This window comes from Eptesicus fuscus, chromosome 15 (assembly GCF_027574615.1).
Source record: "Eptesicus fuscus isolate TK198812 chromosome 15, DD_ASM_mEF_20220401, whole genome shotgun sequence".
NCBI lineage: Eukaryota > Metazoa > Chordata > Mammalia > Chiroptera > Vespertilionidae > Eptesicus > Eptesicus fuscus.
In genome coordinates this window covers 76,876,955-76,904,641 of record NC_072487.1, presented here as the reverse complement: position 1 = coordinate 76,904,641, position 27,687 = coordinate 76,876,955, and the positions used below count along the sequence as shown (strand labels likewise).

Sequence of the window (27,687 nt, the reverse complement as noted above, 5' to 3'; positions counted from 1 at the left end):
TTACCCCGGGGTGGGGGGAAGAGTGCTGACAAGGTCCGGAAGCTGACTTTGGTCTCTGTAAGATCCTTTTGTTCTGGCAAAAACAGCCACAAATCTTCAACTACCAGCCTCCAATTCAGGCCCTTTCCCCAGAGTGGCCTGCGGGGGTGTGGTGGGGGGTGTGACCTGAGCCAAAGGGTCCAGCCTGGGGTGTCCAGCCTGAGCATGACCGGCTGCAGCCTGGTGTCAGGTGGGGCAGGCTGGCGTCCCTAACGGCTGGCTGGCACAGTGGGCTTAATGCAGCCCTTTGTGGAGTCCAGTGACACTGAACCTGTCCAGCTGGCCTGCCACACCCTCCCTGCCCCTGGGGGCGTGGGAGGAGGGGGGCCCTGTACCTGGGGGCGGGGAGGAGGCGGGCCTTGGGGCTGGGAGGAGGGGGGCCTTGGGGCTGGGGGCGGGGAGGAGGCGGGCCTTGGGGCTGGGAGGAGGCGGGCCTTGGGGCTGGGGGCGGGGAGGGGGCGGGCCCTGTACCTGGGGGCGGGGAGGAGGCGGGCGTGGAGGAGGCGGGCCCTGTACCTGGGGGCGGGGAGGAGGCGGGCCCTGTACCTGGGGGCGGGGAGGAGGCGGGCCCTGGGGCTGGGGGCGGGGAGGAGGCGGGCCTGGGGGCGGGGAGGAGGCGGGCCCTGCACCTGGGGGCGGGGAGGAGGCGAAAACTGCCTATAAACCTGGTAGGTTGGCCCTGGCCTTCCCATCTCTTCCTGGGGACGAGCTGGGACCGGACCGGGAAAGCCCTGTCTTCGGGGTGCCTCCACCGCTGCCCTGGGCAGGCTGCTCTGAGTTTTAATGGTGGCAGCAGCGCCCTGAGACGAAGACTCGGGCAGCTTTTCATTCTGTCCGGCGAGCACGGGCGTCCTGCCGGAGGCGGGTCTCGAACACAGGGCGGCGCGGCCCCTGCGTCTCGGGATAGAGGCGGCTTCCTTTAGGGACAAACCCGGGAGGCAGCAGGCGCGTGGGGAGGAACACTTTTATTCTTGCCGCAGCCCCGCAGCCCCGAGGAAGCAAGAGCACAGACGCTAGGTCGCCCCCTGCGGAGGAAAGGCCCGCCGTCAGGGCCTCGGGGTGAGGACCAGCGCCGTCCTGCAGCGGCCGAGGTCCGGCCTCCCGCTCCCAGGCAGGGGAGGCGGCTCGTCCCCTCTGCGCTGTGGTCCAGAGGCCGGGCGCTCAGCTCAGCTCGGCGGACAGCTCAGCTGGACCGGCAGCCGGGGGGCTGGCCGAGGGAGTGCGGGCGCCAGAGCCCTGGCTGTTTCCCAGCCTCCCCGGGACCCCCACCCACCACTCCAAGTGGGGCTTCTCTTCACGGCACGGGGCCTGCCCTCCAAGGGGAGGGAAAGTTAGAAGTGAAAGCAAGGGAGGGGGCAAGGGTCTCGATAATACAGGTGTCCCCCAAAATGTATACACACTTCGCATAAGTATTCATCCCAATGGCTTACATCTGAAAGGAAATAAACCTCCATTGAGCAATCAGCTGGTAAAGTGTGTGTGCAGCCCCTCCGGTGTGGCTCAGTGGTTGAGTGCCGACCTAGGAACCAGGAGGTTCGATTCTGGTCGAGGGCACAGGCCTGGGTTGCAGGTTCGATCCCCAGTGGGGGGCGTGCAGGAGGCAGCTGATCAATGATTCTCTCTCATCATTGATGTTTCTCTCTCCCCCTCCCTTCTCTGAAATCAATAAAAATATATATATATATATTTTTAAAGTGTGTATACATTTTTGGGGACACCCTATATATTGGGCAACCCCCTTGGGGTTACTGAGTGGCAGGGACTGTGAGTGCCAGTGAAAAGGGGGCGACCACTAGACACTGAGTTTAGTGACAGCACCCCTCGGCCGGGGCCGGGCCGGGGCGGGGCGGGGTGAGGTCACTGGCTCTGGGTTACAGTTTCCCACCAGGGGGTCTCCAGGGGGGTTTTGAGCACCCCTGGCCTGCACCCCCGGGTTTGAGGCTGCCTTTTGTAAGTTGCCTACAGGGGTGTTCTGTAACGCGGGCCCGGGTGCCTGTGGCCCGGGCAGAAGGCACAGGGGCCGCGGGGGGTCCCGGCGAGGCGGGCCCACTCACGTGCTGCAGCGCTTTGCGGGGCAGCTTCTCCGAGTGGGCGATCCATTCTTTCATCAGGTCCAGGATGATGGGGATGAGGCTGACCACGCCCCCGTAGTGGTTCCTGGCCTCGTCACAGCTCAGGTGGTTCACCACGTCGTGGGGGTACCTGCCGGGCCAAGGGGGCCGTGAGCCCCCGCTGCGGGGACTCCCCGCACGGTGGCAAGCGACTGCCTGCCCGCGGGCAGGGCGTTTGAGCCTGACCTCCCTCCGCATCGCCTGGGGGGGTGTTAGTCCTGTGCACGCACTGGGTGGGGCTCCCTGTTCCGGATGCTGTGGGTCAGCAGGTTTGGGGACCCCGAGCCCCAGGTAGTCCTGGTGTGGAGGAGTTAGTAGGACCTGGAGGAGGGGCTGTGGGACCTGCTCTAATAGCTGCAAACCACACTGTCCCCTGGACCCTCCTGCCCGAGCCTCTCAGCAGCTCCCTGAGGATGTGGGTCCCGGGCGGTGGGTCCCGGGGCTCAGAATGAGGGCCTCGGATTTCCACTTCAGACTCAGAGGCCCCCCTCCCCGTCCCGCCCCGCCCCACCGGCCCCGCCCACGGCGCACACCCAGGCCTCGGCACCAGGACCCGAGGGACCTACTTTGCTCTCAGGCTGCTCAGGTCGTTGCTCTGGCTCACTAAGGTCTTGCATTTGTCCAGGAAGTTGTTGGTGACCGGGGTGCCGGCGTGCAGGGTCTCGAAGCGCTGGCAGAGCCTGCTCAGCTCCGTGCAGATGTCCAGGAACATGAGCAGGATGCGGCGGTCTGTGGAGTTGGTACAGTAGTGCTCCATGTAGCTCTGCACCTGCAGGGCAGCACCGTGAGCCGGTGGGCAGGAGCCGGCCCGGCTGCAGGGGGGTGAGGGCGGCAGGAGCCGGGGCTGCAGGGCAGGGCGGTGAGCCAGCTGCAGGCAGGAGCCTGGTCCCTGCTCTACGAGACAAGCATCCAGCAGCCCCTCGGGCCCTCCCGCTCCCAGAGCCACGGGGAGAGGCAGCGACATGTGGCATTGGAAAGGAGCTGGCTTCCTTGAGGGCCCAGGCGCAGTTTCGCTTCCTGCTCACCGAACGCACACCTGGTAGCTTTCACGTCCTCACTGAACAGCTGAGCGGTGGAGGCTGGGAGAGCTGAGGCAGGCGCCCGCCCCAGGGCTGAGCCCGGCCTCCCCAGGCCCCGTGACCTAAGCCGGCGCCCAAAGCCGAGGGCTGGCCCCGGCTGTTCACGCCACAGTCCCCCTCGGGGCTGCTGGGCGGGCACCCGGCTGACACCCCTCGCGGTCTGTCCCGTGTCCAAGGCAGCGGAGCTGGGAGATGACCCGCCGCGGGGGAAGCTGGCCACCTCCCCACGGACGGTCCCGAAGGAGGCACACTGCAGCCCAAGCCCAGACGGACTGAGCAGACGCGGACTAGGGAACCCCCCCGGCCCCCCAACGCCGGGAAGAACCGGCTCCGTCCAGGTGGGACTCCCTGCCCAGTTCTCATCAAATGGTTCCCCCACTCTCCACGGCCCCTGGGAAGGGGCATCCCCACCGCCCAGCACCCACAGAGTTCTCGGCCTAGACCCGGGTTTCCTGCTGCTGCTCGAGGGTGTCTTCCCAACCGACCCGAAGTCCTTCCCAAGTGCGGGAGCTGTGCCGGCGCTCAGGCTCTGACGCCCACAGCCCAGGCCCGCGCACCTGCCCGCACCTGCCCCAGAGTGGTGGGCGGGGGCCATGGCGGAGGATCAGGGAGCGGACCATCTCCCTGGCCGCCCGCTGTGTGTGTGTCTACCCCGTGGAGGGCGGGCTGAGGGTGGGGAGCCCACACGTCAGGTGGAGGGTCCGATTGTGGGGCCACTTTTACCAAAAGCCTCCGCTGAGCCCAAGCCCAGGTGAGTCTCCGGTGCTCCTCCGCTGACGGAAAGCCTGCCCGGTGCCCGGGATGGCGGGCCTTTGAGGGGTGGGCTGGAAGGACGTGGGGACAGGCTGTGTACCGGAGGCCCCCAGGCCCGGCTGAGCATTGCAGGTTGGTGTGTCTAGGCCAGGGGTGGGAACCTTTTTCCTGCCAAGGGCCATGTGGAGGTTTATCACGTCGTTCGCGGGTGATGCAAAATGATCAGCTTTAAAACGAGCCTGCTCTGTTTGCTCTGTTTGGCCATAGTTTCCTTAACTCACCCCGAAGGCCTTGGCAGGGCCAGACCAAAGGGTTTCTCGGCCTCCTCGGCCAGTTCCGCACCCCTGGTCTAGGTCATGAGTGTGTTCATTTTCCGCAGGGTTAGGTTTTTTCCCGTTAAAAACCGGGAGAAATATTTACAAAAATTAGGGGGGAAGCTGTTTTAAGGGGTGCTGCCAGTAGGGGGTGCTGTTCTCCATGGGGGAGGGATGGATGGGATGGAGGGTCTGGGTGTGTGTTCCTGACACCGAGGCTCAAGCCATAACTTCCCGGAGCTCACTGGGTGCCGAGGCCCCGAGGCCCGCCAGTCCACACACACGGGGGACACGGGTTAAATGGAAACGCCCCGTGCTCAGTCCGCAGTGGAGCCGGCAGCGGGAACCTCCGTGTCTGTCCCTCAGTACATCCGGGTCCCGGCCCGGGCTGCAGACGCTCGGACACGGGCTGGGCGTGTTCCGAGGGCCAGCTCAGAAACGGAGGCCCAGAGAGGCGGGTCGCTGGCCCCGGTCACAGAGGAGGCCTGGGCAGAGCGGGACGGGGCCCTGGCTGCTGGTCCTTAGCCCACATTTTCCACTTGGTTCCCGTCGCCCCACACCTGAGGCTCGTCCCGGCAGCCAGGACCCCAGTCCTGATGCTGGCACCCGCTTCCCCTCTCTCGGCCTCAGTGCTTTTCAGGGTTCAAGCCAGGGCCGGGCCCGGTGCTGCCCAGGAATCTCTGGGCCTGGCAGGTGCCCAGGTCCCAGCCCGCCCCGCCCGCGCCCGCCGGAGGGCCACCTGCTCGATGCTGGCGATGGGCCGGATCTTGTCGTGGGCGTTCTCCCGGCAGTGCTCCAGCGCCGCCACGAAGGTGAACTGCTGCTGCTGGAACAGCTTGTACTTCTGCTCGATGCTCCGCAGGGCCTCCTTCGCCTCGTTCATGGTCCTCCGGCTCCCTCCGGCGGCGGGAGTCTGGGAGGAAGAGCGAGCGCTGAGGGCCGGGCTGCAGGGGCACTCACGGGGCTCCCACATCCTGCGGGGCAGGGGCTGCTGTCACCCCCATTTTGCAGAGAAGGGAGCGAGCCCCTCCACGAGAGAGCTGGGCCCGGCCCAAGCCCGTGGATCTCGCAAGGACACAGCCTTTGCCATGAAATGTGACTTTCTTCCCTCCCTGAGGACGAGAGTGTCTGTCCAGACTGAGTTTCACACACAGACATACACATGCGGGCACACACACACACTCACGCATGCACACAAACATACACACGTGCACACACAGCCTCCAATGCCTCCCCGTGGTGTCAGCAAAAGCTGGGATCGGGGCATGTGCCCCAGCGTGTGAAATCTGAGCCCAGCAGCTCGGACCGAACTGTTTTAAAACATCTGCCACTGCCTTTGGCGGGATTCTTTGCGTTGGGCCAGGCAGGGGCGGGGCCAGCCCTGCGGAGACTTCCCAGCTCTGGGCGGGGGGCAGGCCCTGACCTCCCTGCTGGCCCCTCCCCTGCCTCCCCGATTGGGAAGGGAATGGGAGGGGAGGGCTCGCTTGGTCCCTGGCAATCTGCTCCGGGAGCAGAGAGGCTGTGGGTGGGTGCTGCCCTCCGTGGCATCATAATTTTGCTGAGCACATGCAGCATGCGCCGGTCCACGGCTTGTGGGATGTCAGAGTTGGAAGGGGCCTCAGCAGATCAACTCCCCTCACTTCCGGGGGTGGGGGGGGGGGGATACTGACACCCAGGATGTCACAGCAAACTTGCTCCACAGACCCCTGCCCCGCCTCCCCCCCCCCTCTCCCGCTCCCCCAGGCTCCAGGCTGCCTGCAGGTCGAGCTGCATCCTCGAAGCTGCCCCGGCATCTGGGGTCCCAGCACACCTGGAGCCCAGGCCTGGACGCGCCCCACGTGAGCAGGGTCAGAGGCTAGGCCGGAGGCGGGTCCCAGCGAGATGCTGCAGGGAAGGACGGGTCAGGAGGACACAGTCCAGGCCTCCGGGCAGGTCCCAGGAGAGGCGTGAGAGCAGGTTGGAGCTGGGGGGGAGGGGGGTGTGCTGTGTGGCCCTCAGCACCTGAGCCCAGAGCAGGGCTGGCGCCAGGGAGGGCATCTCTGGGGCAAGAGGAGATGGCGTCCTGATGAAAGGAAACGCAAGAACAGACAGAAGATGGCCTCCGTCGGAGAGGATGGGGGCAGTGAACCAGAGAACCGGGAGGCTGGGAGGCGGCCAAGCCCTGGGCGGGGGCGGGACCGCAGCCAGGTCGCCGTCAAGGAGCCGCGCCAGAGGGGGCCCTGACCATTGCGCCCCGTAAACCGGGTGGGTCCGCTGAAAGTGCTAGTTTAACGAGCGCACTTCCCCGGCAGCGGCCGATCTGCCCGGGAGCCATGGTGCCCGTGTTTGCCAACAGAGCCGCGCGGCTCGCTGGGGACCGGCGGCTCGCTGGGGACCGGCGGCCCAGGGCCAGGCCACCTCCTCCCCCCTCAGCACCGCCCCATCCGAGCGGCACAGGTGGGGAGCCGGCAGTGGGGAGCCGGCAGTGGGGGCCCCCTGTGTGCTGACCGCCTGCCGCATCCCGCAGACACCTGCACCCACACCTGGAGGCAGACCCCCGGTTACTGTGGTGCCTCCCCTGGCCTCAGGCTCACCAGGCCCGGCCTAGCGTGCGGGGGTGGGCAGGAAGGATCAGGGAGTGGAGAGTGGTTTAGGTCAGGGCGCAGCTAACGAGGAGACGCCGGGGAGGGGAGGGGGTGTCGGGAACCAGGGCTACACCGCCTGCCCAGGGGCGTGTGCAGGTGCCCGGGCCTTAAGCAGAGCCTGGGTGGCTCGCCCTGATCCTCCGGGGCCCCGGGCTGCTTGGTGGGGCTCCAGAACCCTGGACACGCCCAACCTCAAGTCCTCCCCACGGCCCTGTGAACAGGGCACCCCAGTCATGCCCCCTGGCAGATGATGAAGCTGAGGTCACGCCAGAATCCCCCCACCCTCTGCCTGACTTTATAAAGTCTGGGCTCTTAACTTCGATGTCTCCCTCCTCCCCTCTGAGATGGTCCACAGAGACCAACGTGCCCGGCCTCAGAGTGACTGTGGGTGTGTGTGTGTGTGTGGGGGGGTGTGGGGTGTGTGTGTGTGGGGTGTGGAGTGTGTGTGGGGTGTGTGTGTGTGGGTGTGTGGGGTGTGTGTGTGTGTGTGGGGGTGTGTGGTGTGTGTGTGTGTGTGTGTGTGTGTGTGTGTATGTGTGTGGATGTGTGTGTGTGTGTGTGTGTGTGTGTGTGTGTGTGTGTGGGGGGGTGTGTGTGTGGGGGTGTGTGTGTGTGGGGGGGTGTGGGTGGGTGTGTGTGTGGGGGTGTGTGTGTGTGGGGGTGTGTGTGTGTGTGTGTGTGTGGGGGGGGACACCCAGGGCCTGAAGTGCTGCCTGAGCCCTCCCAGGGGTCACGCACTAGCTGGACCCCTGGGCCTTGCTCCCACTCCCATCACTGTTCTCTGCTCCTCCTTCCAGAGCAGTGAGGCCTGGCTCCCTGCCACTCCCCCGGGGCGGCCACGGCCTCCGGGGATACAGCACTGCCTGGGCTGGTGGCCCCAAGAGCCCCCGAGAGAAAAGCTGGCGGGGTTCTTGATCCTGGCGGCTGGTGACACGCGCGCCAGGAGTGTGGCGGGAGGAGCTGTAATAAGCTATCCGAAGTGATCGTCCCCGCAACGCGCGTCGCTGCCGCCAAATTAGCTGGGATGAGAGGCACGGGGTGCAGACACCCTCGGTCTGGGGGAGGCGGGAGGAAAAAATGATTACCCCATAGGTTTCCGGCTGTAATTGATTTGTATTTTCCCAGGCTGCTAAGGAAGATTACACCGAGGCAGGAAAAGCGCCTAGGGCTTCAAATAAATGAGGAAGGCACGCCATCTCAGAGATGTCCAGGAAGCAAACCCAACCTCTCCGCGCAAATTGCAGGCTTGGTTCCCGCCACCTTCGCTCGGGGGCGGCTGCCTTTTCTTCCCCGGTGTCTCTGCAGTTGGGTTTGACAAGCCCCCCGAGGTCTGCAGGCTTTGAGGAAGCTGTTCTGACCGGGAGGCGGGACTCAGCCCTTCCCGGTTCTCGGGCCGGTGACTGGTGGCAAAGGCTTTGGCTAGGAGGCGGGACACCGAGTTCCAGCCCTGGCTCTGCCCTGGATGAACAAGTGACCTTGGCCGACGACGGCCCCCTTTCTGGGCCTCAGTTTACCCAGCTATCATACGAGGGGATTTGGGTTGGAGGCTCTGCAAGGGGCTTTTGGGTTCGAATGCTCTGTGCCCAGGAAGGGGAAATGACTTGCCCCAAATCACACAGCCATCGACTTTGCGCCATTCCCACCCTCCAAGTCTCGTGTGTAAAATGGGAATGCGGGTACCCATTCCTCAGGGTTGGTGCAAGGATGCGGTGAGATGATGCTCACAGTGGCCCCTGTAGTGTGCCCTGACTAGATGCCAGTTACTGTCTAACACTTCAGATATATTAGCTCCTGGGGTCCTTCCCGCACCCCCACTTCACAGGGAAGGAAAGCGAGGCACAGGGCAGGTCCCACAGCGGTAAGAGTGCACGCGGGATTTGAACCCTGGGCAATCCGGGTGGACTGGCCACACGCCCTCTCCACAATGGCACACACCCGGGCTGAGCGCAGAGCTCAGACACGGCAGCCCCGCTAAGAGCCGCAGCAAGAGCTCGAGCTCCCAATCAGGTCCCGCCCACTGGGATGGACGCGACCCCCAGGGCGCCGCACCCCTCCCGCTCCGGGGCGGCGGTCCCCTGCACCCTCCCCGGTTTCCGAACCTGGCGCTTTAGCCTTTGCTTGTCGACAGCGGCCTCCACTCAGAACGCCCCGAAGCTGGAGTGCCTCCGTGGGTGCCTGGGGCCCGGGAGAAGCGGGAGGCCCTTCCCAGGGCGTGGAGGTCGTGGGGTGTAGGGTGGGGAGGGCGCAGTGAGAAGGGGCGGGGCCCCGGCCAGATTGTTACCGCGGGTGCCATAGCAATCGGGTCACGTGGCCTCCCCGCCCCGCCTCCGGAGCGGGCGGCGGGGTCTCCAGGGCTCAGAAGCTGCGAGTTGGGCGGGGGGTTTCCAGCGGGGACCTTGGCCCTCCAGTCGGCCCTATGGACTCTCTTCCCTCTTCAAACACCCTCCCCTTCCTCGTCTCTCCATTTTAAAGATGGGGAAACTGAGGCCAGAGAGCCTAACGCCCGGGCCCGGGAGCGTAGGATCCGCTTGGGTTCATAATGTGCACAGACACCACAGCTGAGCGCAGAGCTCAGAACCCGGAACCAGAAGCAGGACCCGCTTCTGCCCTCGGGGTGTGGCCCGGGTCTCAGCACCGGGGGGTCCCCCGGGCGCACCTCTGGGCCTCGGAGGCCACAGCTGGAAGCGACCGGAGGGGCCCGCTGACACGCGCAGATGGGAGGGCGCGGCCGGGCGGGGGAAGCACCTGCCCTGGAGCGCGGGTCCAGCCCGCGGCGCGCGCCGATGACGTTGCAGCGTCCCTAGCGACGGCGGTCACTAGGGAGCGGCGCGCGGATGACGTCAGGAGGCGGCTCCCTTAGCAACGGTGGTCCTTAGGGAGCGGCGGACGCGGCAGCATGGACGCGACCACCGCCCCGCACCGCATCCCCCCGGAAATGCCCCAGTACGGGGAGACGCACCACATCTTCGAGATGATGCAGGTGACCCTGGCGGCGGCCGGGGGACCTCTGTCGCGGGACCAGGGGGCGCGCCGGCGGCCCGGCGGCGGGGTGGGGGGCCACGTTTGTTACTCACGAGGTTTCCTAACTTGCGGTATCTGACTCCTGTGCCGCCGTGACCCCGAGGGATCCCGCGATCTGGAGACACCCGACCCCGCGGACCCAGGGGCAGAAAAGGGGCGGGGCAGCCTGACCGGGGCTGGCTCCTGGCTCTGCGCCAGCCGGCTGGGTGGCCTGGAGCAGTCCCTTCCTTTTCTCTCCCCCGGCTGTGGAAGGCGGGGTTGGCAGGGGTGATTTCCAAGGGCCCGTGCAGTGGTGGTTTCTGAGCTGGGGTGTCCGAGCTCACAGTGGCGTGCCCCTGCCCCTGCCCATGCCCCTGCCCCTGCCCCTGCCCCGAGATGGCCGCCTCCTGGGACTGCAGCGCTTCCCACCTGCCTCCTCCTCAGTGCCAGGAGCTCCTGGCTGCTCCCAAGCTCCTCCTGGGTGCCCGCCTTGACGGGCCCCCTCCCCGTGTGACCTTAGTCCCCAGCGTGTGCTGCGGGTGACCCTCCTGCACCTGCTGGAGATCCAGCCACACCGACTCCGAGGGCCAAAGGGCCACTGAGCCCGTGCCCAGACCATGTGTCTGCTCCGCTGCGTCTGCCACCCCCACGGGCACCACCGCGAGGCCTGTGGTCATCGAACCTCGACCTGCGCACAGGAGAGCAGCGCTCGGACTATGAGCCCGAGTCTCCATCTCTCCAGCAAGCCTGTGCTTCCTTGGGAAAGTAACGGACAGAGGAGTGGAGCACGGGGGAGGGGGAGAGAGAGAGGGGCCAGCTGTCCTGGGACTGTGTAGGTTCTTGGCAGCTAAATACTCTGTCCCACTCTGGAAGGACTTCAGTAGCAGCGATGGCCATGCCCCCCAGCCCACATGTGCTTGGGCACTGTGACTGCCTGGCGCTGGACAGGGTGGGGCCATGACGGGACACATGGGGCTGCAGGAGCGAATGGTCAGGAAGGCACATTTGCTGACCTGAGGGCCGAGGGCGCCTGTTCCAAGCTGAGGGAGCAGCCCTGGCCTAGGCTCACGCACACGAGAGCAGAGAAGGGCCTGCAAAGCACAAGGGGACGAGGCAGGGGGGCCCTGAGCCTGACTGAGCTGGGGCGCAGCCCCGCCGATGCCTCCCCCCCCCCCAGCAGCACCCACACAGCCCCTCCCTCATGTCTGCTCACGTGGACCCAAGCAGCTGCCATCAGGGCAGGGGCTGGGTCCCAGGGGAAGGCATTTTGGTGGGTGCAGTGGCGAGATCAGGCCTCCTGTCCTTTATCCCTGGTGACCAGGGTGCCGGGCCACCTGAGCGGGGGGCTGTGGGTGCCGCTGAAGGTGTTAACTACCTGGGTGTCTGCCCTGCACCCACAGAACTTGCTGGAGCAACTTCTGATCCACCAGCCCAAGGATCCCATCCAGTTCATGATCGATCACTTGCAGCGAAACAACGACCACGGTGAGCACTCGGGCCCTCTCCCTGCCCCTCGGCAGCCCTGAGCCGCTCTGTCCTCCGGTGTCTGAAGAAGCGGGGGGTGGGCTTGGACAACTTGGGCGGGTGGTGAATTGAAAAACCCCCTAATTTCTTCGGGAGCACAACTAACGGAAGCAGCTCGGCGTGGCCCACGAACCCAGTATTCATGCTCCCCCGGGTCCCAGCCGATGGCGCCCGCTGGGTGTGAGCTCTGTGATCACTCGTCAGGTGTAAATGTGCCATCCGGTCTACCTAGACCGGCAGCACTCAAGGTCACCGTTTTCCTCATGGTCTCCTTGCCCGCGTGCAGGTCCGCTGGACCCACGGCCAGAGCCCTCCCCCCCACCCCCACACCGCTGGGCAGGACTGAGAACTGACGGTGACTGTGAGCTCGGTGCCCAGGCGACGGGACGTTGTGACCTGTGGGGCCAGGAGGACCCCTTCCGCTGCCCACAGTGCCTCCCTGCCTTCCGCCGAGACGCTGCCTCGAGGCCTCGGGTCTCCGTTCACACAGGGGGGAGGTTCACCTGGGCCAGGTCATCCCGCCTCCTGCCAGCCACGCGGCGGCACAGGCCTGGAAGCCGCTCTCAGCCCTCGGCTCCCCGGTGGCTGGTGCGGAGGGAGAAGGCTCTGGACTCGCCCAGTGAGTGAGCACGCGGGGGCCGGCAGCCCCTTCCCCGCAGCACCAGCAGCTCCGGTACAAAGCGGGCATTTAGAGTAGCCCTGGGCGGCACTGATGCCCGAGATGGCGATGGCGTGGAGCTGCTGGGCTGCTGAGCTGGCGTTTGTCCAGAAAGCTGCGGCTCGGCCCGCCCGAGGGCTCTCCGTGCATTTCAGTGGTGCTCCTCGTTAAGCCCGGATCGCGCGCTGAGGACCTGAGCCTTTGATTCCCTTTGAAGTGGTTGGAAGCCGCGGTTGCCCTTGGCAGCCGGCAGCCGGCGTGCGGCTGTTTATAAATAATTACGTGTGAGCAGGGCATTAGGTTTAAACGTGTGCGAGGACCCGGCGTGGGGGAGGCCGTGGGCGTTCCCTTGTAAAGCATTCCCACGGACGCGTACAATGCGGGGGTCCCTTATGGGGGCCTGTTGGGGCTCCCCCAGCAGCCGCTGAGCCCTATCGCTTTGTCGAGATGAACGTGCGATTTGGGAGTCCACCCGTTCCCCGAGTGCTCCTGTCGGGGTGCGTCCCCTTCTCCTCGGGTTCTGCAGGCCCTGAGCCTGCTGGGTCTGGCCCAGGGTTCGAGGACCTTGGGGGGAGGCCTGTGGCCAGAGCTCTGGCTAAGCGGCAGCCAGGAGAGGGGCGCGCGGGCCAGACCACGCCCCGCCTCGCCCTCCTCTGGCCTTGGCCAGCGGGCCCTCTCCCGTGGTCCCACGCTCCAGTGCACAAGGCCCTCCCCCTCGGCTACCCTCCCCGCTGCTCGAACGCTGCCCCTCCCCCACACCTGGTGTGGCACCCCAGCTCCGCTCTCCCTCAGCAGCTCTGCCCCTCTGTCCCCACGGCCACCTCATTTCCAGACGCAGCCCGTGGGCAGTGTGTCCCAGGCGAGGCCCAGAGGCCTTGCCCAGCTGCAGGGCTCTGCAGAGTGGGGCGGGGGGTGGGGAGGGAGAGGGGGTGCTGAGGTCGCCGGTCAGGTGAGGCCAGATCGGGGTGCAGTCTGGGAGGTGCTCTCCTGGTGGCCCTGCAGGGCCTGGTTCCTGGGTGACAGTGGGGGCACGTCTGGGGCAGCCCCACAGCCCACATCCGGCCGCGGCTGCAGTGTCTGGTGCCCAGACAGTCAGTGCTGTGTCCCCTGTCCCCCCACCCTGCCCCGCCCCATGCTGCATTGCTCCCAGCGGGGTGGCCCGGCCCGGCTCCTCCTGCGCAGGGTTCTGCCAACCTCGCGGCCCTCGGACTCAGCTGCATCTGCTTCCTGTGGCTCGCGCCCGAGAATGCTGAGGGCAGAGGGCACCATTGGCCGGAGGCAGCCGTGGTGGTGACAAAGCTGGCGCCCCAGGACTGCCTGGGAGGAGGCCCGGGCTGCGCAGGGGGGCTGAGGCCTCGGGGAGCCGCCGTTGGGGGGACAGCGACACCACCGTGCAGCTGGGCGCAGATGTTGGGTTGGGGGGGTGGACAGTTCTGATGGCAAGGTGACAGGCGAGGAAGAGGATGAGACTGCCCGGCCCCTGGACCCCAGGGCGGCCAGGCTGTTCCACTGAGCGCGACACACCAGCCTCCTCTGGTGGAGGTCACGCCCTTCCGGGCCCTGGAGGACTTGAAGGTCACAGCCCTTTGGCCAGAAGAATGGTGGGAGCGGAGTCCGGGCAGCTGCCTCGGAGGGAAGTGGGCAGCTGTGCTGGGTGGAGCCTCGCAGCGCCTCCCGCAGGCGGCCAGGCCATGGAGGGGCTCCGGGCTCATCTCCTGCCCCCCATCCCCAACTCACATCACCCCCACAGGAGAGGGGCATCCGAGAAGCATTTCTGCCCCTCCCACATGGTGGGGCTGATGAGCCAGACTTTCGAGTGTTCAGCGACGCAGAAACAGCGTGTTCTGGAGCCACCAGTTGGAAATCCCACAGCAGCAGAGCCGGGACAGTGTCCACGTCACGCGTGTTCCGAGGCGGACAGAGGAGGCCCCCGCTGTGTCAGTGCTCGGCTGGCAGTCACCCCGGGACGGTCACCGGGGCCCGCGGCCGCCTTGCCTTCCTGGGCAGCGTCAGCCTGTGCCCAGCCTCCGGCCCGGGCCCAGCACGGAAGAGGCGCTCTGGGAGCATTGGCGGGCTGCGCTTGAATGACCTTGAACTTTCTCCCCATTTTCCCTGAAGACGAGAAGGTGCAGTGGAGCTGGGCAAGGCTCTGAACCAGCCGCCTGCTGCGCGTGGGTTGCTGCTCCTTCCATTGGGGCCAGACGGGCCCTCTCGTTCCTTCTCGGCGTCCTCTCCCAGCCTGGGAAGCCCGTCCGTCTTCTGCACGGACCGTCCCCTCCCGGCAGCCGCTGCCTGGGGACCTCCGAGGCCCAGGGGAGCGCGGGCGCACCTCTGTCCGTCGTCCCACCTCTGTCCGTCGTCCCACGTCTGTCCGTCGTCCCACCTCTGTCCGTCGTCCCACCTCTGTCCGTCGTCCCACCTCTGTCCATTGTCGTCCCACCTCTGTCCGTCGTCCCACCTCTGTCTGTTGTCCCACCTCTGTCCGTCGTCCCACCTCTGTCCGTCGTCCCACCTCTGTCCGTCGTCCCACCTCTGTCCGTCGTCCCCCCTCTGTCCGTCGTCCCACCTCTGTCCGTCGTCCCACCTCTGTCCGTCGTCCCACCTCTGTCCGTCGTCCCACCTCTGTCCGTCGTCCCACCTCTGTCCGTCGTCCCACCTCTGTCTGTACCTCTGTCCGTCGTCCCACCTCTGTCCGTCGTCCCACCTCTGTCCTTCGTCCCACCTCTGTCCGTACCTCTGTCCGTCGTCCCACCTCTGTCCGTCGTCCCACCTCTGTCCGTGGTCCCACCTCTGTCCGTACCTCTGTCTGTCGTCCCACCTCTGTCCGTCGTCCCACCTCTGTCCGTCATCCCACCTCTGTCTGTCGTCCCACCTCTGTCCGTCGTCCCACCTCTGTCCGTCATCCCACCTCTGTCTGTTGTCCCACCTCTGTCCGTTGTCCCACCTCTGTCCGTCCTCCCACCTCTGTCCGTCGTCCCACCTCTGTCCGTCCTCCCACCTCTGTCCGTCGTCCCACCTCTGTCCGTCCTCCCACCTCTGTCCGTCGTCCCACCTCTGTCCGTCCTCCCACCTCTGTCCTTCGTCTCACCTCTGTCCGTACCTCTGTCCGTCGTCCCACCTCTGTCCGTCCTCCCACCTCTGTCCTTCGTCTCACCTCTGTCCGTACCTCTGTCCGTCCTCCCACCTCTGTCCGTCGTCCCACCTCTGTCCGTCCTCCCACCTCTGTCCTTCGTCTCACCTCTGTCCGTACCTCTGTCCGTCGTCCCACCTCTGTCCGTCGTCCCCTCTGTCCGTCGTCCCACCTCTGTCCGTCGTCCCACCTCTGTCCGTCCTCCCACCTCTGTCCTTCGTCTCACCTCTGTCCGTACCTCTGTCCGTCGTCCCCCCTCTGTCCGTACCTCTGTCCGTCGTCCCACCTCTGTCCGTCGTCCCACCTCTGTCCGTTGTCCCCTCTGTCCATCGTCCCACCTCTGTCCGTCGTCCCACCTCTGTCCGTCGTCCCACCTCTGTCCGTCGTCCCACCTCTGTCCGTCGTCCCACCTCTGTCCGTCGTCCCACCTCTGCTCTGTGCCCCTGGCTCCCCACCGTTAGGGGAGTGGCCAGGTCCAGGCGGCGATCCGCAATTCGTCTGTCCAGGCGCCACGGTTCTGGTTCTGATTCCGGTTCCTGCGTCTGCGTTTGGAGCCCAGCACGCGCACCTCCCACCCCGTGACCTTCAGAGCTGGTCTTCCCGGGGAGCCACTGTGGGAATTCCGGGCGGGAGAGCCTGACCAGCCTGCCGCCCTGCAGCCCGCCGCTGTGTTCCATCCGCATTCGAAAACAAAGACGCTCTGTCCGAGCCGGAACCTGCGGGCTCCCCTCACTTCCCTCTGTAAAACGATGGGGAATCCAGTTTGCCAAATAAGAGGCATAAATATTAGGGGAAAAGCTTCCAAGGTCGATTTACATAAAACACAGCGTTCTTCCCTGAGACAAAGCCCGGGTTAACAGGCTTTATGATGTGAAATCGCAGTCGTTCCTGATATCTATTAGTTTGGCAAATGAGAGTCCCCGTGTCCGTGTCCCCTCGGAGACGGAGACATAAGCCATCTCTCTCGGCGGTCACTGACCTCTACGCACAGAGAGTTCTCTGGCGGGAACTGCGGTTACAAACGGCGTGTCACCTGCAGAAAATGAAGCCCGGGAGGAGAGAGAGAGAGAGATAGACAGACAGACAGACAGACACGCTGTGCACCCGCGTCGGCGGGCAGGAGGCCGCTCTGCTGCCCGCGCGGTGACGTGCGCATCTTCCTCCCGCAGTGCCGAAGATTGTGATCCTGGGTCCACCCGCCTCCGGGAAGACCACGATCGTGAGTGTGTCCCTGCGTGTGCGACACGGTAACACCCCCAAAGCGACACGGTAACACCCCCAAAGCGGGACGAGGCTGCACTCGGCGACTTCTCCTTTCCCATCCATGGCTTCTAACTTGTTTTCTTATTCTTTTTATTATAAAACATATTTTTACTGACTTTAGAGAGGATTGGAGAGGGAGAGAGATAGAAATGTTATATCGTAGATCAGAAGATGCCTTAATCAATAAGCCAAATTTATTTGGAGTCCTGTTTTGCTAGCGCTAGAGGGCCCAGAGGAAATCTCGCTTCTCAAATTCTGGGGTCCAATATGGTGGAAGTCTCCCTTATTTTTATGTTTTTTTTAGCTCTTTGTTTTCCAAATTTAGAACGAGACTTCCGGGCCTTCTGAGAAAAAGTCCTGCGTGCTGGGACAGGCTGAGACCATATTTCAAGGCCTGGCCTGGCGCCAGCACTGACAACCCTGTCTGGGGCACAGTTTATGGCCTCTCTGGAATGGGAGTAGTCTTAATTTTCCCTGTTGTTTAAGCAAGCAAACGTTTACAGAAGCCAGAATAGCAGGGTTAAATTTTAAACAGCAGTTTTTACCCAAGATGGAGGTTACTGTGCTTTAGAAACATCGGTGATGAGAGAGATTCATTGATCGGCTGCCTCCTGCATGCCCCACGCTGGGGATCGAGCCCAAAGCCTGTCCACATAAGACTCCGATGCTCAGCCAGCTGAGCCACACGGGCTGGCCCGAGCTTCTGTCGGGTAAAGCCTGGTGAGTCTCCCCCAGCCCGCCTCCCTCAGGGACTGTGTCCTCGCTGCGGTCCGTCCGCCCGGAGGGGTGACGGCGGTTCCCTCATTGGCTGGCTCTGTCACAGGTTAGCTGTTCCCTCACCCACCTGTCCGTCCGCCCACCTGTCGTCCGTCTCTCTGTCTGTAGTTTTCTTGCCCGGCCCACAGGGCCGGGCTGCCAGCTCTGACCCCTTCTGCAGCCCTTCCCCCGGAACCGCTGTTTCACCGCCAGAACCGGCCCTGGTCGCCTCGTAGCACCAGGCCCCGCACGCTGTTCTCACCTGACAGCGTCTGCTGGGGAGGCCCAGGCCTCCTGCCTCCGGGAAAGCGCCCCCGAGGCCATGCTGAGGCTCCCTGGGCGGGCGTGAGGGCTCCTCTGGCTGAGGGCCCTTGTCCCCGAGACGGCCGCCACTGCCCCGGCTCTGGCTCTGCTCTGAGCACGGGAGCGTTGGCGCAGCGTCTGTGACCCGAGCAGAGGCCTTACATCAGGGCCCGGCCCCTCCCTGAGGAGCGCAGGCCCCACGGCGCCTAGCTGCCCGCGCCCCCCCCCCCGCCCCCCGCATCGTATGGGGACGCACAGCACCTCCCTTCACAGTGAGGTGACATCCTGTAAGATCCAGAGAGGGCCCCCAGGGGCTGCCTGCTGACGGCGACACGTTTCCAGTGTGAGGAGCGGAGAGGGTCAGGTTCAGACCATCCGGAGGACCTTCCGGCCTCAGAGCCCTCCAGTGCTGGCACGGCCATGGGTCGGCTTGGCAGTGAGAGCCTTCTGTGCCTTATTACCGCCTAGAACTCACTCTCCCCTGCGTCTGTAGCAGCTGTGAACGAGCCGACACACTCGTGGGCCAGAAGAGGCCGCCTCCCTGTCTCTGAGAGAAAGTCCGCATCGCCCTGGCTGGTGTGGCCCAGTGGGTAGAGCCTGCTGCCTGGAGGGTCAGGGTCACAGGCTCGGGTGTCAGGCTCGGTCCCCAGTGTGGGGCATGCGGGAGGCAGCCGACCAGTGATCCTCTCATCACTGAGGTCTCCATCTCTCTGACCCTCTGAAATCAGTAAGAAAAAGAAATCAGCCTTGAGTGTGCCCGGGCCACACTGAGGGCCCATCTCCGCGTTCCTGCTTGAGGTCACAGCCCACGGCCCACGGGCTCCGGAGGGGCGCGCCCGCGCAGCTAGCAGCAGGGGGTGGGGGGCAGGTGCTTAGCTCGTGTGCAGTGACGCCCCCCGGTGGCCAGGCTGTGCTCACGGAACAGGGAAGGGCCTGGGCGTGTTGGGGTTCCCTCCATTACGGCTATCGGCTTCCACTCGGGGTCTCCCTCTCTCCTGCCCGCAGGCCATGTGGCTCGCCAAGCACCTGAAGACCAACCTCCTGACCGTGGAGAGCCTGCTGGCCATGGGCCACTCGGAGCTGGCCCAGGAGGCCCGGAGGCACTACGCCAGGAAGAGGGTAGGGCTGCCCCCACCCAGCACCTGGCGGCTCAGGCCCAGCTGCCTGCCCCCGTGGCCTGCCTGGCACTCAGGGGGAGCAGTGATGCCCTCCCTGCCCCCGCCCCGCCCCCGTGCCCTCCCTGCCCCCACAGTCCTGCAGGAGCCAGGCGTGGGGTTACAGCTGAGGGCGGCGTTGGGAGTAGGAGGATGGTTTTAGACAGAAAGTGGAATCTCACTTTCTCAGAAGGCAGGCTGGGGGGGGGGGGGGGGGGGGCGGGGCTTATTTCCAGGGGAAGAGGCTTTTAGGTACTAAGTTCCGAGGGGAGAGGAGGGAGTTTAGGAAATTCTCCGGGGATTCCTTAGACTGATGGTCGGCACATTGCAGACCACACGCCGTGCTTTCAGGGTGTCTTGGGGTCCTCTGGCCGGCAGCCCGGGTGCCGGGGAGATGAGAGGCAAGGGCGTGGGGGCGGGTCCGGGAGGAAAGGGTCTCGGGCTGAAGGAAGGGGTGCCGGCGGCCTGGGCCAGGAGGCGCCGCCAGGCCAGGGGGCTGCAGTTTGGAGCCGGCACAGCCCCTTTGGAAGGAGCTGCGGGTGTGGCCGTGTCACCGAGGGAGGGAGCGGCGAGAGGAGGGCCGGGGGCTGCTCCTCGGCGGGGACGGCAGGGGCTTCCCTGGGCCGTCTGCGTGTCCCTGGTTCTCCTAAAAGAGCCGGCTTTGGGCTGGGGCGGCTCTGGAAGGGGCCTGGTTCCCGCAGGCAGCTCGGAGCAGGCAGCTCGGCGGGGCGCGGAGAGGGCCCCAGCCCTCGCTCAGCTCTGTGACACATCAAAGCTGGCATCTGGACAGCCCCCGGCAGGGGGCACCCAGAAGGGGCCCCGCTCAGAGTCACCAGCCCGTCCGTCCCCTGCTGCGCAGACTGGGGGGCACCGTGCCCCCCACCTGTCGCCTTTCAGCTCCTGTTCTTTGATCGCACAGTCCCCCACCCCCAAGCGTCCCTGTGCCCCCCCCCCCAGGCGTCCCTGTGCCCCCCGCCCCCAAGCATCCCTGTGCCCCCCGCCCCCAGGCGTCCCTGTGCCCCCCACCCCCAGGCGTCCCTGTGTCCCCCACCCCCAAGCGTCCCTGTGCCCCCCGCCCCCAGGCGTCCCTGTGCCCCCCGCCCCCAAGCGTCCCTGTGCCCCCCACCCCCAGGCGTCCCTGTGCCCCCCGCCCCCAAGCGTCCCTGTGCCCCCCGCCCCCAAGCATCCCTGTGCCCCCCGCCCCCAGGCGTCCCTGTGCCCCCCACCCCCAGGCGTCCCTGTGTCCCCCACCCCCAGGCGTCCCTGTGCCCCCCGCCCCCAAGCGTCCCTGTGCCCCCCACCCCCAAGCCTCCCTGTGCCCCCCGCCTCCCTCCCTGTTTGAACGAATGGGTGCTGTCAGGGAGGGAGAAGCTGCCTCGGATGTCAGCTGGCTCTGCCTGCGGCCAGAGGGGACGGAGGGGTCAGAGGGGACGGAGGGGACAGAGGGGTCAGGAGGGTCAGGAGAGGGCAGGAGGGGTGATGCTCCCTGCCCCCCTCCCCCGGCAGCCTGGGAAGTGCCCTGAGAGAGCTGGGGGGCGGGGGGGTACGGGCAACGGGGAAACAGCCCCCTTCCAGCAGCTTCTCCGTGGGCTCAGTGTTGAGGTTGCTGAGGACACGGGATGTGGGCATGGCCCTCAGGCCGGCACAGCCCCCGGGAGCCGGGGCCCTGGCCCGCCGGCTGCGCCCTCACTCGCCTGCGCTCCTTCCTCAGTCCGTGCCCAGCATGCTGCTCGTCAGGCTGGTCCAGGAGCGCCTGAGCGACGAGGACTGCATCAGCCGGGTGAGCGCCCCACGGGGCGGGCGTGGGGGGTGCCGGGGCGGGGGGGGTCACCAGGTGGAGGGAGGGCAGTGTCCCATCCCGGAGCGGAGAGGGCCGGGGGCCATGGACACTGGAGCTCGGGGAGGGTCAGGCCGTGGGCGTGGGTTTCACCCTGGATGGAGGGACAACGACAGGTGGAATCTGGGGTGTCCATCAGCCCATCACGGGGTCCCGGGGCCTTTAATGAAAGGACAGTGTGGACGTGGGGGAGCGGGTAGATGAGGCAGCCAGCCAGCGCTGATGACGCAATCTGAGACCAGAGCACAGGGAGCGGACACCCTGGACCGGGAGGGGCAGTGGGGTCTGGGGTACCCCAAACTCTGAGCCCTCAACCTGAGGAATCGGGTGCTCCTCTGTGTAGATGGAGTCAGAGTTGAGTTGAATTGTACGACAGACACCAGCTGGTGTCCCAGGATTGCTTGGTGGTGGTGAGGGCCCCCCCACCCTCCCCCCCACCCCACGCACACGCACACACACACACACACACATACACACACACACACACACACACACACTCACACACACACACACACACGCACACACACTCACACACACACACACACACACACACTCACACACACACTCACACACACACTCTCACACCACACACGCACACACATACACACACTCACACACTCTCACACACACACACTCACACACACTCACACACACACACACTCACACACACGCACACACACACACACTCACACACACACACACTCACACACACACATACACACACTCACACACACACACTCACACACACACTCACACACACACATGCACACACACACACACACTCACACACACTCTCACACACACACACACTCACACACACGCACACACACTCACACACACACACACACACACACTCACACACACACTCACACACACACACACACACACACACTCACACACACACACACACACACGCACACACACACACACTCACACACACACACACACACACACACACTCACTGGAATTGGTGACCAGAACCAAAAAGGGGCGGAGAGGGTGGGGGATGTGGAGGGGGAAGGGGGACAACAGGTACAGCGAGTTGTGTGACCCCCCCCACCCCACAAGGGCTCTACCAGGAGCCCCGCCGGGCGGCACGTGACTCCCCATCTCACAGATGAGGAGACTGAGGCCCGGCGTGTGGTTTTGGAGGAAGTGTGGGGCTTCCCCGGCCTTGCCCACAGCTGCCGCCAGCGCCTCGTGTGATTAATTGTGAGCGATGTTCCCGTCACCCTCCAGGAGACATTGTGCGGCGGATGAGCACGGGGGCTGAGTTCATTCCATTTACATTAATATTTATAACCGTGTGAGTTATCGCTGTCATTCCTGTTTTGGCAACGGCGCTACCAAACTGATGCTGGTCGATGGGACACTGGCCTGGCGCCTCATCCACAGGCAGGCGGGCTGGTCACACTGGGTGTGACGCTAGGGGTGACACCGCGGGGCGCTGGGGGCTGCGTGCCGCGCCCACACCCTCCTTCCGGCTGCGGGGAACACGGTGGAGGCCCTGTGTTAGGGACTGAGCTTCTCAGACTCGCAGGGTCTCGCTCAGGCCCCACAGTCCTCCCCGGACGGGAGGCACCCGGAGTCCTGCTGCAGCCGCTCTGCGCCCGTCCTGCTCGCTCGCTCGCCCTGTCTCCCTGCGGGTGGGCGCTGCCCTCCCTGCGGCCTCCCCTCCCGGTTCCGACCTGATGGTGCCCGAGCCACGGGTGCCTGAGAGTAAAGACATGGCTCCTTTCATGGCTTTTAAAAAATTGGGGTTTATTTAATTACTTTTTTATTGATTTCAGAGAGGAAGGGAGAGGGAGAGAGTTAGAAACATCAGTGATGAGAGAGCATCATTGATTGGCTGCCTCCTGCACGTCCCACACGGGGGCTCGAGCCTGCACCGTGCTTTTGACCAGAATCGAACCCGGGACCTTTCAGTCCGCAGGCCGGTGCTCTACCCACTGAGCCACACCAGCCGGGGCCTCTCGTTGGCTTTGACGTGTCTCCTGAGCTTCCAGGGCACGGCCCCGCCCGTGTCTCCCGGGGAGACGGGGCCAGGCTGGAGGCGAGGCTGCTCTTGGCGCTCTGCGGCTGCTCAGGCCAGACAGACCCCACCCAAAGCCAGCAGCGGCCCGGCTGCGGGGAGGACCGCCGCACGTGCCTGGTCCTGTGTGTGGGAACGGTGGCGGTTTAGCTCCTCGAGGGCTGGACGTGGTGACTGACAGCACAGCAGGGACGCAGGGCTAGCGTGCACGCCACCAGGACTCGGCGGCGGGCGGGACCCCCCTTCTCTGTGGCAGAATGCGGGCTCTTTGAAGAATGTCTTTGAAGTGACCGTCCGCGGCAGGGAGACCGGCAGCCGGCGCTTTGATGGGCTCCGTGTGGGCCCTCGGCCTCTCACCTCCCGGGCCGTGGGCTCAGGACGTGGGGGGCTCTGTCTTTGTGTCTGCGCCCCACTCGTCTGAGTGGCTGAGTCCCTTTCCTCTCCGGGGCGCCCAGTCCCGTCCGCCTGCGGCCCCGGATCACAGAACAGGATGGATTCATTTCTCGACGCAGGGCCTGCGCTGTCCAGAACTCAAACGGCGCCCCGGCGCCCGGCTTCCCGGGAAAAAGTCCCCCTGAAGCCGTGCCACACACAGAGAAGCGTTTTCATTTTTATTTTATTTATTTTTATTGATTTCAGAGAGGAAGGGAGAGGGAGGGAGAGGGAGAGAGAAGCTTCAATGATGAGAGAGAATCATCGATCAGCTGCCTCCTGCACGCCCCCCACCAGGGACCGAGCCCACAACCCGGGCCTGTGCCCTGACCGGGAATTGAACCTGGGACCCTTCATTCCGCAGGCCGACGCTCTACCCACTGAGCCACACCAGCCAGGGCCGTTTGTCTTTTGAAGCGAAAGTCACTGTGTCCCTCCCCTGCCGAGACCCTCCCGCTTCCCATCCTTCCCGGGCCTGTGGGGCCCTTGGCCCCCTGCCCTCCCCTCCGGCCTCCTCCAGCCTGGCACCCGGCGGGTGAGAGTTCGGGTCCCAGAGGAGCGGGGCAGAGACTGCGCCCGGTGAGCAAGTCCCGTGCGCGTCTGGGCTCCATCCCCAGGTCTCCTCCCAGCGCCGGGGCAAGAGGTCAGCTGATGGCCGACCGAAAGCAGAGGCCACGAACGGAGCCTGGCCGCGCCGCAGGTGGGGGAAGAGGCCGCTGCTGCGGCGAGCTCAGAAGTGATTGCCCACGATTCAGCGGGCCTGGCGTCTCGTGGCGGTGAGGAGCGGGAAGGGTAAGAGCCGAGGCCAGAGCTGCCCATCAGGACGGAGGCGCGGGCGACGGTTCGCCGGCCTCCTTTGGCACAGCGTGTGCCAGACCCCCGTTAGCCTGAGGCGCTTTCCGCTGGAACCTGGCAGCTGCCCTGTGGGTGTTGGACAGCTGAGCCTGTGGCCGCTGCTGGGCGCCGGGACAGGAGGAAGCGGCACATGGAGGCCCCGCCTCCGGGGTGTGAGCAGGAGTCGGAGCGTCTCCTGCGGCGCCGAAACCCACTGCTGGCCCCAAGGAAGGGCGTGCGGTCCTGGGAGGAACGCGGACCTTCCGGAAGCCCAAGTTCAAAACGCCTGGCTCCCACCATCCCCCCCCCGGAGCCGAAGGAAGGGCCCCGTTCAGTGCAAACCTGTGGCCACGCTGCTGGGCTGTGACCTCACGCTGCCCTGTCCCCCCCGCCCCCCTCCCCCCGTTCCTGGTCAGGCAGGGCCACACGTCACCCCCGCCAGCAGTATGGGGGGCCTTGATTGTACATCAGATGCGGTCTCAGGTTAGCTTTCTCATCGCATTTAATATGGACGCCCAGCCGCTCCCCGATAAAGGGAGAGGGGGAGCCCCCAGGGCTGAGGGACCTCACTTTCAGGCTCGCTGGGCCGGGCAGGCTTCTGGGTCTCGCCTCCTCCTCGCTGGTCACAGGTGTGTCCCCCGCCCATGCGCCCGTGTTGGCGGTGGGCATGCCGCCGGCCGCTCCCTCTAATACAGCTGTATGCGGTCGGGGCTGCAGGGCAGGGGGCCGTCTGACCCCGACTCGGGAACCTTCCGGCATGCACCGTGGCGCGGGGGGACGGGGCCTGCGGGGTGCAGCCGGTGAGCACACTTTCAGGCCCTCCCCGGGGCGTCTCTGGCCCCCGCGATTGAGGCCGGGTGGTCGGCGGTAAGGGTGATGCAGGGCTCCTTAGTGGCCTGTGTGGCGCCGTCTGCGGGCCAAGCTGCAGCCCCCCCTCCCCCCCCCCCCGTGCCCTGTGGGCGGCAGAACCCGTGATGTGTGTTAAGGCCCCTCTCACTGCCCCGGGGGGGGGGGGGGGGGGCAGACAGGATGTTGGAAACGCAGGACGAGCCTGGTGTCTGGGCAGCAGGGGCCTGAGAGCGAGGGGCTGCGGACCGACCCGGACGGCCACGCCCTCGGCAGCTCCAGCGACTCCGAGGCGGGAGGGGGCTGGCTCCCCAGCCGTGTGGCCTCCCTCACGCCTTCCTCTGCAGGGCGGCTTCCTCTGCTGTGAATTTGACTTTAAGATACGTTTCAGCCCGGCCGGCGGCTCAGCGGTGGAGCGTCGACCTATGAACAGGAGGCCACAGTTCGATCCCCAGTCAGGGCACATCCTCAGCAGGGGGTGTGCAGGAGGCAGCTGATCAGTGTTTCTCTCTCACTGATGTTTCTCTCCCTCTCTCCCTCTCCTTTCTCTTTCTGAAACACACACACACACACAACACACACACACACACCTTTTTTTATTTTAAGATACGTCTTAGCTGTTTGGAAATGAACAGAAAGCCTCTTAACACTCACACCTGTGCGTTGCCAACGTCTAACACCCGGGACCCGGCTTTAGCCTGCGGTCCTGGGCGCCCAGACTTGCCTGGATCTGCATGTTCGCATAAGAACGTCACACGTCACCGAGGAGCAAGGCCCCTGCACACCAGCCCTGTGCCAGCACGGCCCTGTGGGCTGCGCAGGAGGGAGGCCCGGCGAGCCCAGGGCTGCCTGGGGTGGGACACGCGGGGCGGGGCCAGCGCAGGAGGGATGGTCCCGTGTGCTTGCGCGTGGTCAGGAATGCCAGCTGGCGGGCATCCCCCGGGGCTGGCTGGCTGGCTGTGGAGGTTATCCTTAGAAATAAAAGTGTTGCTCGGCATCGAAATACAGGTGACCCTTGAACGACACCAACTTGAACGTGTGGGTCCACGTACACGTGGACTTTTTTCAGTGAATATAGGGCGGGACCTTCATGTCCCCAGGTTTTGCATCCTCGGATTCCATCAACTGCAGGTGGGAAACTGTTTTCGGCCCACGGTTTGGAATCCGTGGATGCTGAGGGCCAACTGTGCGCATGGTTCTGTGCCATTTTAAAAAGCCTTTTGTATTTTGTTTTCATTTTTTAACATTTTTATTGATTTCAGAGAGGAAGGGAGAGGGAGATAGAAACATCAATGATGAGAGTCATTGATCGGCTGCCTCCTGCACGCCCCCCCCCCCCCCCCCCCCTGGGGATGGAGCCCACATCCGGGCCTGTGCCCTGACTCAGAATCAAACCAGCCGTGACCTCCTGGTTCACAGGTCGGTGCTCCATCACTGAGCCACGCCGGCCGGGCGCTGCCATTTTATATGAGGGATTTCGGCATCCACGGGGTCCTGGGCCGACGCCCCGCGGCACCAGGGACGACTGCGGGTGTGCCGTGCTCCCTCGTTGCCTCCGGATGCATCAGGGGCCAAACTTGCTCTTTTAAGATGCGTTTCTTTTCCGGCTGGTAAACGTCTCCTTTTTTCTCTTTTGTATGTTGGGGAACCACGTAACATTTCATTAGGAAACGCGTCCGGGTCTGACTGAGCCGAGCGAGTCTGATGGATCGAGTCCAAACCGTCAGCCCGTGATGAGTCAGCTTCCGGCCCCAGGGACCCCCTCGCGTCTGCAGCTGGAGCCGGAGCCGGATGGGGCGTCCTCCGGGAAACGCCGGGGAGCACCCGCTCCGGTCCTTGGAGGAGCGGGGAGGAGACGCGGGCAACGTATCAAAAAGGCGGAGGGCCCCGAGGGCAGGAGTCTTACCGCGGAAATCGCTAATTGTGCTTTCACGGCAGTCAGGAGGGAGGGGAGGCCAGGATCACAGAGCTGCCCGCTGCCCGCTCCCCGGCCGGCCGGCTGCTCCGCGCTCCTTTCTTCTCACCCGTGACATCTGCTCGGCGCTTGTCCTCTGTGATACGCACCCTCAGCTGTGCGGACCCCCAGCTCCGCGCCGCGCACGGGCGCCCCGAGCAGCCGGGCCTTTGATGTGTGATAAAACGGAACCAGGCCACGGGGGTGTGGCGGGCGCGGGCCGCGGAATATCAATTAACCTGCTCGGGCAGCCTCGGCGCGGGCGGGAGGCGGAGTGGCGGCTGGCTGGCTGCTGTGTTCTCATTAGGGCCTGGCTGGTGCGCCCGCACCCAGCTCTCCCGGGGGTCAGAGCCTGCGGCCTCGGGGCGGCCCTGACTGGGCCCGTTGTGGCAGGGCCGGCTGCTGCTTACCGACGTATGGCGTCTTGCTTTGCCAGATTGTGCAGCCATGAACTTGCTCTCGGCCGAAACTGCTGTTTCTTCTCGAAAGAACAGCCCACCGCCCTAGCTGGTTTGGCTCACTGGATAGAGCGTTGGCCTGCAGACGGAAGGGTCCCGGGTTCAATTCTGGTCAAGGGCACACGTCTGGGTTTCTGGCTTGATCCCTGGTTGGGGGCGGGGGTTGCAGGAGGCAGCCGATCCATGCTTCTCTCTCATCATTGATGTTTCTCTCTCTCCCCCCCTCTCCCTTCCTCTCTGACATCAATAAAAATATGTTTAGAAAAAGGAAAGAACAGCCCACCTGGTGCAGGGCCTTGGTCACTGGGCCCTTCCCCGATGGCCGCCGGCGCGGCGCGGGCAGGACGGGTGGCGTGGCTGGCGACTTCCCCTCTTGGCGGGCTGCCCCTGGGGGTCCCTCGGGGACCTGTTTCTAGCACCTCTGACTCTGGAGGAGCCGCCGGGAGAGCGCTGGCCCGGATTCGCCCGAGCCCCACCTCCTCGGGCTCAGACTCAGATCCCGGAGTGACGGCCGCGCCCGGCTAATTAGGGAGCCGCTGCTCACTTTGCTGCGCTTTCCCGTGTAATTGGAAGTCGGCGAGCGCTG

At 65.0% G+C, this 27,687-nt stretch overlaps 2 protein-coding genes across 5 annotated transcripts in view; one reads left to right on the top strand and one right to left on the bottom strand.

Annotated features, from left to right (window-relative positions):
• Nucleotides 1-986: 986 nt before the first annotated feature.
• On the bottom strand, nt 987-9,659 carry SPACA9 (sperm acrosome associated 9). Of its 4 annotated transcripts, none has more exons than XM_028127232.2 (5): nt 9,020-9,109; nt 5,036-5,209; nt 2,717-2,919; nt 2,094-2,241; nt 987-1,064 (listed from the first exon to the last, which is right to left on the bottom strand). In XM_028127232.2, the coding sequence occupies exons 2-5, from the start codon at nt 5,177-5,179 to the stop codon at nt 1,053-1,055; spliced, it is 507 nt and encodes a 168-aa protein (XP_027983033.1). In that variant the 5' UTR covers nt 5,180-5,209; nt 9,020-9,109; the 3' UTR covers nt 987-1,052. The 4 variants fall into 4 exon arrangements, with proteins under 4 accessions (XP_027983033.1, XP_027983034.1, XP_027983031.2 ...); XM_028127233.2 differs by having other exon boundaries at nt 2,717-2,913; XM_028127230.2 differs by lacking the exons at nt 987-1,064; nt 9,020-9,109 and adding an exon at nt 9,577-9,659 and having other exon boundaries at nt 1,896-2,241.
• A 12-nt stretch (nt 9,660-9,671) lies between these two features.
• AK8 (adenylate kinase 8) overlaps nt 9,672-27,687 on the top strand; it is a 65,072-nt gene continuing 47,056 nt past the window's right edge. Inside the window, exons 1-5 of the mRNA XM_054727599.1 lie at nt 9,672-9,900; nt 11,321-11,405; nt 16,402-16,451; nt 18,560-18,673; nt 20,420-20,488. Coding sequence (XP_054583574.1) covers nt 9,817-9,900; nt 11,321-11,405; nt 16,402-16,451; nt 18,560-18,673; nt 20,420-20,488 — 402 coding nt within the window. The 5' untranslated portion in view covers nt 9,672-9,816. The remainder of the gene's footprint in view (nt 9,901-11,320; nt 11,406-16,401; nt 16,452-18,559; nt 18,674-20,419; nt 20,489-27,687) is intronic.

Coding starts and splice junctions, on each gene's coding strand:
- SPACA9 (XM_028127230.2), bottom strand. CDS start 5,179: ATGAACGAGGCGAAGGAGGCCCTGCGGAGCATCGAGCAGAAGTACAAG. Junction 2,920..5,035: donor CCATCGCCAGCATCGAGCAG/GTGGCCCTCCGG, acceptor GCTGCCCTGCAG/GTGCAGAGCTACATGGAGCA. Junction 2,242..2,716: donor CTGAGCAGCCTGAGAGCAAA/GTAGGTCCCTCG, acceptor TTGGCCCGGCAG/GTACCCCCACGACGTGGTGA.